At 40.9% G+C, this 13,909-nt stretch overlaps 1 protein-coding gene and 1 long non-coding RNA gene across 6 annotated transcripts in view; one reads left to right on the forward strand and one right to left on the reverse strand.

Annotated features, from left to right (window-relative positions):
* Positions 1-655: 655 nt before the first annotated feature.
* On the reverse strand, positions 656-12,052 carry LOC149916019 (uncharacterized). Of its 2 annotated transcripts, none has more exons than XR_016471088.1 (3): positions 11,739-12,052; positions 6,682-6,767; positions 656-732 (listed from the first exon to the last, which is right to left on the reverse strand). It is a non-coding gene; the product is annotated as an uncharacterized LOC149916019 (long non-coding RNA). The 2 variants fall into 2 exon arrangements; XR_016471089.1 differs by lacking the exon at positions 656-732 and adding an exon at positions 3,621-6,001.
* A 199-nt stretch (positions 12,053-12,251) lies between these two features.
* DACH2 (dachshund family transcription factor 2) overlaps positions 12,252-13,909 on the forward strand; it is a 266,697-nt gene continuing 265,039 nt past the window's right edge. For 2 of the 4 annotated variants that reach the window (XM_090150273.1, XM_090150274.1), the window contains exon 1: positions 12,252-12,831. In XM_090150273.1, the coding sequence (XP_090006399.1) occupies positions 12,350-12,831 (482 nt within the window). In that variant the 5' untranslated portion in view covers positions 12,252-12,349. The remainder of the gene's footprint in view (positions 12,832-13,909) is intronic. The other 2 variants (XM_031594302.2, XM_031594303.2) reach the window with 1 other exon arrangement.

Genomic DNA, 13,909 nt, shown 5'->3' on the forward strand with positions numbered 1-13,909 from the left:
TATTAGTGCACTATAAGCAATATGTGGTGTCAGTTCAGTTGTTTATTTAGTTAGATTACTTCTGTCAGTGCTCTGTAACTGTAGCTAAATCATTTGGTACAGTGTGTGAATTATTGCTTTATCTTCTCTTTTAGTGTTTTTTCTTTGTTTTTTGAATCATTTAGGCATATTTGTAAAACATCCTTTCTAGATAAAAACATAATGCTAATACTTCTGAAATACAGACAGAATAGCTAAACTATTTTTGAAGCTGAAATAATATCAATATACTTAAGCAAAAGACTACAACTTTTTTTGTACATTTTAAAGAAAAACTCATCAGGAGTTTATAGCAATGTTTCAGGTAATTTGTTCCTCTTCAGACGTTTACTTCACCTTTCTGGTGAAACCTTCTTTGCCACATATGAGAAGCCCTTCAGACTACCTTGACATGGTGGTATTTGTGGCAGAAGCTTGCACATGATTTTTTAACTGTTTTGTTTCATTTCAGACTATACCATGAAGTATTCAAATGAATAAAAGAAGATGCAACTTATCATCATTGTGTCATCATACTAAAAAATGAAAAATTAAATAGCTCCTCAACATATTAAAACTCTCAAATTCAAAACTGGTCAAAAAAATGGTAAATTCAGTTACCTGGGAAATGCTTTCCTGGGCCGATGTCAAGATAATTGTCAAGTGTGGAATACTGCACTGCGTGAACAGGAATGCACAGCAGTCAGTTCCTGCCTAGCAGTAGAAAAGACACTGATGTAAAAGCCAAAAATGTGTTCTGGAAATACTATGGATTTTTAATGAGGATTAAGCATCATGGCAGTTGAACCACAAAAGATGTAAGGAAACTGCCTAACCACAGCCACATAGATCATAATGATTTATGTAGGCATGAGTTGCTATACTGTTTCCCTCACTTTAAAAAGATTTCTCATTTGCCAAACTCTGTGTATTCTTCATCAAATGTGTAGGTTATAAGACAGAGAAATCATCAACTTGAAATGACTCCAGCAAAACTGGAAAAATGTTACATTTTCATAGGAACAATCCCCTAATCAATTCAGAATCAGCCAGGTTGGTTGGAAGATTTTTTTAACTGCAGAAATAGCACAGGCACTACAGCATATATGTGCTTGAAATCAAAGAAAAAGCACTACTGAAATCAAAGCTAAGAAATTTTAGTTCCTTCAATATGTGATCACTTTTTCTACTAACAAGCACACAGCCGGTTCCATGTGGGAAACCAAGTCACAGGGACTTAAAACGTCAAAGTTTTTCAGTCATTTCATTGCAACCTTTATAGGTTCTGGGCCATGATTACAATTTAGAAAACAGAGCGGTCAGCTTGAAAAAGAATACAGGAGAGAACTAGGAAGAATATTGAAGGAGAGCTGGAGAAAATCAGTGAAGCAAGCAAGTTTGTGATAAACCTCCAGAAGAGGATTCAAGTAACAGAGCCTGCCTGTCACTGGATAAACTTGAGCAGAATCTCTGGCAAGTGGTGGAAGGTAAGCCATTCTTCTACAATTTGAAAGACAGATTCTGACTAACAATTCTATGATTCTGTGACAATGCTGGATAAATTATAAGAAAAAGCAAACAACTTAAAATGTATTCAGGTACACACAGTTGAATCTTATCTATGCTAGTAAGGAAATAAATTATAAACTCTAGTAGAAAATAGTCATTTTGTATATGCAACAAGTATGTGTTTACAGCTTCTTTATATGTTCTAAAAGATGCTTTAAAGTGTTTTTAAAACATTCCTTTAAGAACCAATGCCTTCTGTTTCTTCTCATCTACTGAAAATGAGTCAGAATAAAATTTGGTATCAATAACATCAATATAAACTGAGAAGAATGATTGAAATTATGCAGTTATAAAACACAGTGTTACCAAAAGCAGAGTTTGGTGCTTTCTGCACTAGCAACTCCATTGTTTGCATATTCTAACTTCTGAAATCTTGGTCAATTGTGGTATGTCAGAAATCGCCAGTAAGCAACAGATAAAAGGAAACTGATTGCATATATAGCCCTACAAAGAATATACAAAGTGGTGTAATAAATCAAGATTAGTAAATGTGCGTGTCTAGCTGTAGTCAGTTACTGCCTTATTTTGTTTGCAGCATTACTTGAAGCAGTTTTTATTGCACAGTATGAGATCTTCAGATATATGTTCTCAGAGTTTAGGAAAAATGTATCTTTTCAGGCACATATGGAGATTGTATTTATCTGAAAAACTAATCTCTTTTGTCTGGAAATATTCCTTTTATTTATTATATTTCTTTTATTTACTTCTTTAGACTTGTGGCCAATTAGGACATACTATTCCTTCCTCAGTTGACACAAGTTTTACCATGGAAAATTCAGCCTCTTACTTCATGATGCCTGCTAATTGATTAACAAAAATCATTACGTGTACAGATAGGAATAATTATCTCACTGTAAATTCGTACTTAAAAACATGCACAAATACTGAATAGTCTAGGAAATGAAGAACATGGCATGTCAAGCAAAAAACAAAAACAAAACCACCAACAAAAAGGGCCAACAACCCACAGAGTGCAAGGCTCAAGTGCCTCATTTGAGAAGAATAAAAAAGTAAAACATCTTTGAATATATATATTTTTTAATAAACAGTAGTCTTCTTTAGTCTCGAAAATCATAAATGACACATGGCTGAAAAGAAAAAAGGAGACAGACCAAGACTTTAAGTTCTGAAACTGAAAAAGCTCCCTTCGGAAACTCACCATAAATATTACCATATAATTAAAGGGCTTAAAGTAGTCCATAAAGCTAAGTGAATTGATGTGTCTCATATGCAGTATTTTTACCTAGACTTCACCAGAGAAACCATAAACAAAAGACTATAAAGGCCTCAGATGAAATGAGTTCTTGCAGGCTTGGATTCCTGTGAAGACATACTTATTGCTAAGGACTCAAACACGAAACTATATCCAAGAGACACCTACAAGTTAGGAATGAGTAACAGTGAGCTATGTTATAGGAGGAAGTAAAAAAACTGAACTAAGCTGTAGCAACTATGAAATGATGGAAACATGAATAAATGTAATGAAGCAAACGTAATCTTCCCTTTAAAAAATTCTTTTTTTTTTTTAACTTTATAAATCGGTGCTTGAGGTTGAATTTGCGTTAGTTGAGATGTGTTGGGTCTGCTGGTGCAGCACTTACTGCTCTACAGCAAGAGCAGAGATTTAGTTCAGGCTTTACAGCTGCAGCGGTGAAAACTTACTAATGTATCTGTGGGTACAGACAGCCAAGAGGAGCTGCCAGACCCTCTTATTCTATTTTCCTCTGAAAGAACATGAGAAAATAGCTGTCAATTGTAGGAAGGTGATTTGGGGAGATTTTTTTTTTTTTTTTTTTTTTTTTTTTACTATTTAATGGAGTGTGACTAGAATGCTGTGAGCTTCACAGCTGTCAGTCTTGCTTGTAAGAAACGGGAATGTGTGTGATCACCTCTTATTTTTAGTTAAGTACATTTTCTAAAGTCACACACAGGAAATGCTTCCTTAGTAAGCATTTCCTTAGTAAGCCTTTCTCTCTCAACATCACAATCAAAGGTTTTTTGTTTGCTTTTTTTTAATTTATAAGACCCTGCTTAGGATTTTAGAAGCAAAGAGTAGCTATAGTGGTTCACTGAGATTTTAACAAAATCTTAAATTAAATTACACACAGCTTGTCTCACAGAAAGGAGAAAAGTATTTATTTTTCTTTGACAGATTGTTAGAAAGAACACTTATTATTTAACATCTACTTTTCATTAATCCAAACACAGTACACGCTTCACGTTACTGCTGGCTTTTTTGTGCAGAAAATAAGACATCCACGTTGCACTTCTGAAACTTTAATTAAACTCTGTGTGTCTAGGAAAATAATGTTTATACTATAAACATTTTGCGGGTCAGCAATATTAAAGTATTTAGTGATTTTTATAGGATGTTTGCATTTTAATCTCTCTTCAGAGAGAATGCAACTGAGCATTCCAATACATTTGAAACACACTTTTCCACACCATGGCCATGACAAGCATGTTATCTAGTTCAGGTGTTCCTATAAATAGAGTGATGGTGTGTAAAACTAGAACAATAGGTGGTCAAATCTGGCTGTATACAGAGTAAAAAATGAGGGTGGAAGGTAACAAATCACATTAAGTTGCACTAATTAGAAGCCATTTTTATCCTTTTAGTCTTAGCATCATCTTTTTGGAGATAAGATGTAAGCTTGGTGGTTGTCAGTCCTAGAAAATGGTTACATCACACATCATTCAATAACATAATAGCCCTCTGATAAGGTGATTTTCACAATAGCAGAATTTCCAATTGTTGCCCAACTTCTTACTATTTCTAGAAATACAACCGCACCTCTCAGAGCAGTTTTCCATCACAGACTCTCTAGGGAAAGGAAGACTTTCAGCCATTACACTTCTTTAATTCTGGTGTGCACCTGCAATGACTCAGAAACTCTAAAGCAGAACTAAGGAGAATATGATGTTCACTCTCTGCTTTTGTACCTACTGAGCACCTTCTGAGTGACACTGCCTCAGTCTGTTTGAACAGGTAATACGTCTTCAGATTCTGAAAGTGCTGTATGAATATTAATTCTATATAGCTTACATAGACCCATTTATTGACCCGTCAGTTTAAGCTGGAAGAGCCAGAATTTTTCCCCCAGTTCAGAAGAACGCTATGTAGTTGTAAATGTTGAGGCAGATTATTAGGAAGATTTGCAAGAATAACTACTTAAAATGGTCACATTCATTTTAAAGAAAAGAAATATAATTGGTATTTGCATAGAAGAAAATGGATGAATTTAAATTTCAGTTGATTATAATTATTGTCATCATAATCATCATCATTATCTTTGTATGTCTAAATGACTGATTCAAAGAAGAATTTTAACACATTTCACATGTCAGTGCAATTCTTTTCTGTTTTGTGCTTTAGTGCCTATGGGTTTTCATTTGCTTTTTTCAATCTCAACTTTTCATGGAAGCTATTGTAATCTTTTTAAAAGGTGGAAAGATGTTTCAAAAGAAGTCAAATTAAGAAGTATTGCATACGTTCATGCATATTTACAGAAAAACTGGTACACAGATACTGAGCAGTGGCACATGAAATTCCTCTTAAAATATTCTGAAACAATAACATTCTACCTGAGCCTGGACTGCTTAACCAGATATAGGATTTTAAATAGTTCTACTTATTTGCAACTCAGGAATTGATAGGCCTACAGATTACTGGCCTTAATTTAAACGTCTGCTTTATACACCTTCTAAAAAGGTATTAAACAGTTTTGCTAAAGAAGAACCAGAAGCTACAACATCCTGAACTTTATCAACCACAGATGGTATTCCGTAATCTAAATGAAGGTATTTATAATGCTGTTAATTTGCATTCTAAATGAAATGTTTCTAACCTTCTCATGCTTGCGTTTTACTGACCAAAGGGTAAAACTGGCATTTACCAACACAATTAGTCCAGACAAGTTCCACTGACTTCTACTCAAAACTTCAATTTGATTTAGTAAGAACTGGCAACACTGATTGATGCTACCAGAAGAAATGTAGTGTTTTTAAAGATAGCAAACTAAAATTTGGTACAAAGCAGAATACACACTGATGCCAATTTCCATCAACAAGAGTTCTATTACTTATGGAAAGCCAAGAAGTATCAGTAGAAAAAATACATTTAAATTCCTTGAAACAGAAGCAGGCCCAATTTTTGAATACCTATATGTTATCTATGCTGTGAAGTAACTTAATTGTTTGTTACTTCATTAATGTTTTAGTCAAAAATATTGAAATATATACAGAATTTTTAAACACAATAACTTATTAATGTTTTTCTCATGCTAGTAAAGAATATGTAGTCTCAAGTGATGTAAATCAATTATCTCTGTATGTGTGAAATGCTGTAACAAGATCAATGAGACCTGAACACAAGGAGGCATCTTAGGATAACAGCTGCAGATGCATGCACTCTCTGGGAAAAAAAACAAACAAATGAATATACACTGCTCATCTCTATGTTTTGCCCTCCCCCATAAAAAATCCCTGTCATTATCCTTTCCAGTTGTTAAGTGCATAAAAAAAAAACAAAGTCAGGTAGCAGTCCATATATCAGTACAGGCAAAGTACAATAAATGGTCACTCTTAGAGCAAAGATAAAATGGATGCTTTGCATTCACTTTTGAAATTTGTTCTTGATGGGACTTAATGGTCAGAGTACACTTAGAACCACTGCGGCATATTTAATGGCTGAATAGAAAACTGCAACTACATATCTTTACTAAGATGAGCTCAAGATAATTACCTTAACATTATTAATAATTCTGCCAATTGGATTTCCACAAAGTAGATTCAATAAAACACTAAAAATATTTATTCAATAAATCAATTACACTTCTGATTGAGTCTGGCTAACCATAAGTTATTTTCTCAATGATAAAATTATGTTTATGAAAACCCATTTTCATGGAAATAGTTCTTAAGGTTTTTATTGGAAAATACTTTGCTGTTAGGCAGAAGATAAGAGAATTAATGAAAAGTCCACATGAGCCTTATTTGTTTAAATAAACACCAAAAAACCTCTGTATTGTTGCTTAAACAGAATCCAATGTCCGTGTTTAATAATGCCAAAAAATGTAAAGAAAAATCAAATACCTTCTTATCCCACTAGATGGTGGTGCCTTCAGATTAGGGTTGAGATCCTTTAAAAGACTGCAGGAAAACTGCTTTCTTTAGCTGACCTGTGAGCATAGAGAATGAGAGATGAGGTTAATCTTGTTCTTCTGGGGACATTAATGAGTATTCAGGTATAATGGCTTACTAAAAATACCCAACTACATATGATTGCGTTCACAGTTTGTTACAAAGTGTGTTTTAACTTCAGTATACATCTAATGGCATTAATTTTTCTTCCTGAAGAAAATACTAACAATATTGAATTTTAATGATGATTGTATCTCGTGTAATGCAGCTTCATTATACTAAAGGTCCTGGCTTTGCCATTTTACCGTCTTCTTTCCTCAACAAGAATCAAAACCCAGATTGAAGTAGCAAGTCGTTAACAACAACTGTGTCTTTTATTTATTTCAGTTGAATGATTTTAAAGTACTACTCCCATTTTTCCACAACAAATATACTGCTTGCTTTCATGGAGAGCAGCATTTACACTTAGACAAGAAGTAAATACCTAAGCAAAAAGGGCACATCTCTTCAGATATAAAAGGTGACATTTTAATGAATAGAAAGAGTAAACAGGACCTTGCTTGAGCAAGTATCTTTGTGCTTTGATTTTCTCAAGTTCCTACTGTAAACGGTCAAATCTTTCATGTGTCAAGTATAGCTTGAACTGCTGAGTTCAGTGCAGACTCTGTGACCTGGAGCAGTTGCCTCGAAAACTGTGTCTATTGAGGATTGTCTCAAGAGCAGACAATCAACTACACAACTACTGTTGAGCAAGCCTACAGGCTCACACACTGCTGGAACACTGTGTTGGAGCATTCTGAGTTCTAAACGTATAAACACTGTGAGCTAGCCTGACATCAGTCATGCCCAGAAAGGCAGACCATAGCAAGACTAGAGCTTACTGTACACACAGCAACTCCTGGACAAATTGCTGTATGCACACAGTTGCTCTAAACTCCCAAACATGTAAAGAGGTCCTACTTAGTAAGATCAAAAGGTAGTCAGTGATTTCTGATTAGACGCTCCAGCTGAAAGCAGTTTGTCAGACTTGCACTGAAAAAAATAATTTTGAATTGTTTTAATTACCCTTAAATATTATTATGTACATTAATAGTATGAAAAATTAGAAATGGGTTTATGGATGAAGAACAAAGGACAAGACAAGCCCTAACATTAGGCTTTCTAACTGTTCTCTTCAAAGATGATGCAATGGTACAGAAACATTGAGAATGTCCATAAAGTGTTTTGGAAAAGACAGAGTTAATTAAGAATCCCAGGCTTACATTGTAGTCTATAGTTGTTTCTCAGTGTATTTTACTTCACATCATCCTTCTTCCAGATGATTAACCAACTGAGGATAGTTTCTCTGAATCACACCCTGACACAGTGTGATTCATCTCTATCTTCCACATGTACCTTTCCATTTACTCTATTTCTCATATTCCAATCTTTCATTTTTCAATTCTCATGTTTGCAACATCCATCCAGTTTTCTCTTTCCTTTGCAGGTAATGTACATCAGTGTGAGTAGCAAGGTGCCAAGATATGCCAAATTAGTACAATTTCCAAGCAAAGATGCAGACCCAAAAGGCCAAATAAGAAAGTAACTGCCAAAACACAGAGGAATGAGGCAGAAAAAAATATAGAAATGAATCCAGATGTGTGATTAATTACTGGATGTTAGAATCTTATCTTATAAGGGAGAGAAAACCCACTCTTACTTCCTATAACAAGATGGGCAGGATTTTTTAAAAGCCTGAATAAAGAAAATTCACCCCACTCATTGTTACTGTCTACCATTAGAGGGTTGAAATGCAGCATTTGCCAGAAGTGCATGTTCCTTTATTCAGTCTCTTTCAGTCTACCAGTATAACTGCCAATCACAGGAAATACCTCTAATAACTCTTCCTTTTACTTAATAAGGAATATCACATCTTTTAAACATTAGAAACAGATGTCACTGCATTACTTCACTGCTGATGTATGTAATAGAAATGACACACTAATTAATTTAATGCAGTATAAATGTACTGATTATTTATCATGGCTGACAATAAAATTATGAAAACATTCAATTACAATCAGTGGTAATTCATTATTTATTGATTTTGCATTATGCACACATTAATACAATACATTTGATTAAAGAAGGGAAAGGATCATTCTTCTATTGATACTTAGACACTTGGATTCATCCATTTTATTTAAGATCCTTGATGTTTAGGTGGGAAGTTTTAATCCACACTTCTAACAACTGACATTTCAAGAAAGTTTTGAAGTAAATTGAACACAAGTACCAAGTGCTGGAGCATTTAGAAAAAGGTGGGTAATAAGAAGATACACGATTTTCAATCTCTTCATTTTCTCACATCAGTGGTCTACATTTGTTAACGTGATCCTGGTTACACTTTCCCTTGAAAACCAAAGCATTAACACTAATCTTCAAAAACAAACAACAAACAAAAAAAAAAGGCCCAACTTTTATCTTCCTTTTTAAGGCTGTACTCAGCATTAGCTGTATCAGTTGCTCACACGGTCATGACATTAAGTCAGAGAGTGCTTTGGATCAGCCTGAGTAACTTTTCTGCTAAGGACTAGGGAAGCACTGTCGTCACTGTGATTCCAGTCAGGCTGGAATTCAGAAAAATGGTGTTTCATTTCATTATGCTTAGGGAGAATTGTAAATAAATCTTTCAGTTATTTTTTCCTTCTTCATTTAGAGCCCACAGTTGCCTCTGACCCTCATAAATCTGTGTTCACATTTACCCCTCAGAAACCTCTAAGTACAGGGAAGAGTTCCAAGATCTCCACAAAAACGAACGTGTTCTCCCATAATGCGCTCACACTGGACATGCTGTACCAAGGCTACCAAAAAAAAAAAAAAAAAAAATCATTCCCACTAAAAAAAAAAGAAAGAAATTCTCCATATATCTTTACATAACAAACTCTTTGGAATTAATCTCTTTTTTTTTAATTAACCTGCCTCGTGTTTAACTACAGTAAACTGAGATACAACACAAACTTCATTACTGATCTTTCCAGTCTTGTAGAAACAAAATTATTATTTATTAATTCCTTATTATTTTACTTTTCAAGCTGTCTTTTTTTAATCATTGTCCCCTTCTAGTCAGTTGTGTCACCCCCCATTTTAGCTGTAGGATCCCTGTGAGCCAGCAGCCACGTTCATGCCAGCTGTCTGTAAGCAGGTTACGGAAAGCTGTTGACTGGCCCTAAGTGAAATGACCTGGGCTTTCCTCTATTCTGTAGCATCAGAAAAGATCTCTTTCACATTTCACACCAACCAGGCATACGAAGTGATCAGTAAAGCAAAACCAAGCAAATAGAATCTTTCTTTGATATTTTGCCATAGGTACATGGCCAGTTTTTACATGTCACCAATATATAATACAGTAATATCTCAATGACTGACGGTGTTAAAAAAAAAAAAAATCTATTTTGCATGCCAGTCTAAAATTAACAATATTGAAACTTTAATTTCAAATAAATTTTCTAAAATGCTTGTTTAAGCTATAGGGAAACTTACATTCAAATTGCATACTGCTGGACTCTATTCAAATAAACCATCTGGATACTTGATAAATGACAAGATATTACTGTGTGATTGTAAGGCTTTGGTAACTTTGCCTTGTCAGTAATAAAATTACAGGCAAATAAAAATATTCATCGATAGTGTTGATTTCTATATGCATGGCTGAACTGGGCAGCTGCCTGGTATTAATTCTCAAACCTTGAGCATTTCCTTAGTTTAAGAGCAGTTCTGCTCTCCATGGATAGTCACCTCTCAAGGGTACTGTTTTTACTACAGCCTTTATGATTTTATATTGCTTCACGCCAGTCCAACTTGCGGGGTGCTGATGCGCAAGGCTTCCTCTGGCCTTGCAAAAATTCAGTCTTACTTAGAAATATGTTTAGCTTATGGAAGACATTAAAGTCAAAAAGGAAAAAGAATTCTCACAGTAGAATTTGATTGTCACATTAATCTCAAAGTAAAAAAAAAAAAAAATCTGTAAGAGGGCAAAGCCAATGAGAAATTCTTCAATCTGATTTATTAAATCTCCCAATAGCAATTATGTCCTGTAAATTAACCCCAAAAGTTTATATTTAAAGTTGGTTACTTAATATTGTATCAATTCTAACATATAAAAATCTCAAGACGAGTTCAGGGCTCAACTGCACAAAACTTTTTGCTAACTTCTTAGCCCCCGTGCCTCAGAGCTTCCAATATAAGGCTCTCATCCTAGAAAGATGATTATTCTCATTGAAAGATATTCAGTTCACGCCAGGTTATGTGATGATTCTGCCCTCGTCAGCAGCCTAAAAGGGATGGCCACTCTTTGTAAAAGACATAACTGAAAGTGGGGTTCTTCCAGGGGGACGTGAATTAACAAATACACCAACTTAATTACCATACAGTCATCTCTCCTCATCTCAAATGGGATTTCTCATAAAACAAAAATGTTCGATTGTATAGAGAAAGTGGCTAGCTAGGCAAGCTTAACAGAAAGATGGCTCATATGAGCAGTGCAACCGGGGAAGCAGCAGAAATGCTCCCATGGCATCCAGGCTGGATGCGGCTCTGGGCAGCCTGGTCTGGTGGCTGGCGACCCTGCCTGTGCCAGGGGTTTGAAACTACATGGGCATCATGGTCCTTTTCAACCCAGGCCATTCTGTGATTCTATGATTTTGTGACCTACATGTTTCGTTGGTGCCCTTTTGTTTGCTTTGCTTACTGAGTGCTGCAGGAGAAGCCAAAGAAATTAAAGAATTGGAGAAGTTCGCAGAGTAAGAAAGAAGGTAACAGAAGAGTGAAAAAAATGTGCAAATGAACAGGAAGTAAGGATGCTCATACAAAGGGAGAAAAGGACAGGGCTGGAAAAAGAAGTCAATAAAGCTAGAGTTAGAAAAGCAAAGGAAATTAACAACCCAGTCAGTTGTGTTGGCTGTGCCTGGGTGCGTCAGACTCAACAGCTCCACGTGCATTTTTTCTGACCATCCTTCGTGTGCACTCACTCGCTCACTCAGCTCTCCTGAGGGACACACGAAGCTCTGTGGGTTTTCCTCGTACCGCTCCCGCACAGCGCGGCCCGCCCAGCTCCGGGCCGCGGCTGCGCAGGCGGAGCGCCGCACGTGCCGCCCCAGGCGCGAGGAGCAGCCCGGTCCTTGCAGCTGAACCACGATGCCGCGCCGGATGCTCGGAACTTCAGTAAGTTACACGTGAGACTTCGCGAGACTTTCCGAGCTACGGCGGACAGCGAAGGAGCGTCCGCACGCCCCGCAGCGGGACGCGACCCCCGGGCTCCCCTCGCACCGCCGCCGCCCCGCCTCCCCCCGGCAGCGCCGCCCCGCGCCTCACACCCCGCGGCCCAGGTGCTGCGGCCGGCGCTGCCCCGCCCCGCCCCTCCGCCGGGCCGCCAATGGCGGCGCTCGGCCCGAAGGCGGGCGGGGCTCATTGGCTGGAGGGCGCCGTCGCTCTTCCCCCCGGCGGCGCTGGGGAGGGGTCTGGGAGCGCGGCTGGCGGCGGGCGCTGCGTGTGGGAGGGCGGGCGCGCGCGCGGCGCTGTTTTTAGTAGTACCGCAAACAGCGCGGCGAGAGTGCGCGGGGCTGCGGGAGCCGGGCTGGCCATGGCTGTCTCCGCGCCGCCCGTCATCGCCGCAACTTCCAGCGGCGGCGGCGCGGGGGGCTCGGCCGGCTTGTTCCGGGCGGACCCGCTGTACTCCAGCCCCGCGGAGTCCCCGCGCCTCACCAACAGCCTCGTCAACAGTTTCCTCTCCGCGGGCGGCGGCGGGACCGGCGCGAGCGGCGGCGGCGGCAACGAGTGTAAGATGGTCGACCTGCACGGGGTGAAGGTGGCCTCGTTCCTCGTGGAGGGGCAGGAGCTGATCTGTCTGCCGCAGGTCTTCGACCTCTTCCTCAAGCACCTGGTGGGAGGGCTGCACACGGTGTACACCAAGCTGAAGCGGCTGGATATATCGCCCGTGGTCTGCACGGTGGAGCAGGTCCGCATCCTGCGCGGGCTGGGCGCCATCCAGCCCGGCGTCAACCGCTGCAAGCTCATCACCAGGAAGGACTTCGAAACTTTGTACAACGACTGCACCAACGCCAGGTGAGCGCCGCGCGGCTCTGCTCCGCCCGAGGGCTGAGGGGTCCGCGCGGGGCGGGCGGGGGGAGCGCGGCGGAGCGGCCCGGGGGGCGGCGCGGCCGCCTTCCGACTTCTCTCTCCCGCGGACGGGCGGCCGGCGCTTTCCGCGCCCGCTTTGCCGGCTCTTCCTTTCGGTTCCGACTTTCCTCCGTTATTCCTCGTGGCGCTGAAAGTTTCGGCTCGCGGCGCTGGCCGAGGGGCGGCGGCGCGCCGCGTCCGGAGCGGCCCGGACCCAAACTGTTGCTCCCGAGCCCCCGCCATCGCCGCGCACCGCAGCCCGGCGGGGCCGCGTGGGAGCGCCGGCTGCTCCGTGCGCCGCGGCCGCGCTCCGTGTGCCGGAGGTGCCCGGAGCTCCGCGGCTCTCGGCGCTCTCGCGGGGCGCATTTCTTCGGCAACTTCGCTTCTGCGCTCTCAGCGCGCGTCGCCGTGTCGGAGGACTGCGGCCGCCGGGTGAAGTTCGCGCTGCTTGCGGCCCAAGCCGCTTTTTTCCCTCCGCGAGCCGAAGCTGGACGGACCGCCGCGCCGGGATGTCTGTTGTTGCGAGTTCTGTCGCGCCCGGGAGACGCTCGCAGCCGGTCCCTCGGCGCTGCCCGTGCTGGGTGCCGGGGCCCCGTGCCGCCGTGCGCGCAGTGCCCGCGGGGACCGAGCGCCGCGCTGACATCACGGCCGCCGTCCTGTGGCTCTTATGGCCCCTGTGGCTCTTATGGCCCCTGTGGCTCTTATGGCCCCTGTGGCTCTTATGGCCCCTGTGGCTCTTATGGCCCCTGTGGCTCTTATGGCCCCTGTGGCTTCGCTGTCCGCGCGGCCCCGGCGGCTGCTCGGGACGGCGCTGCGGGCGGTGCTCCTCAGGGCCGCTCCGTGCGGAGGCGGCTCCGAAACTCGGCTGGCGTGGAAGTTGGCAGCTAAAGAAACACGCCGTTTCGTTTCAGTGACCCTGCCAAAGTTTTCATTGAAAGAACGCGGGGTCCCGTTTGGCGATCCCTTAGATGCGTGCCGGTGTCTGCTCCCTTACAGCCCGTGGTTGGGGATGAAGAAGTGCTGA

The sequence above is a fragment of the Phasianus colchicus genome, chromosome 14, assembly GCF_987193195.1.
Source record: "Phasianus colchicus chromosome 14, bPhaCol1.hap1.1, whole genome shotgun sequence".
NCBI classification, from domain to species: Eukaryota; Metazoa; Chordata; class Aves; order Galliformes; family Phasianidae; genus Phasianus; species Phasianus colchicus.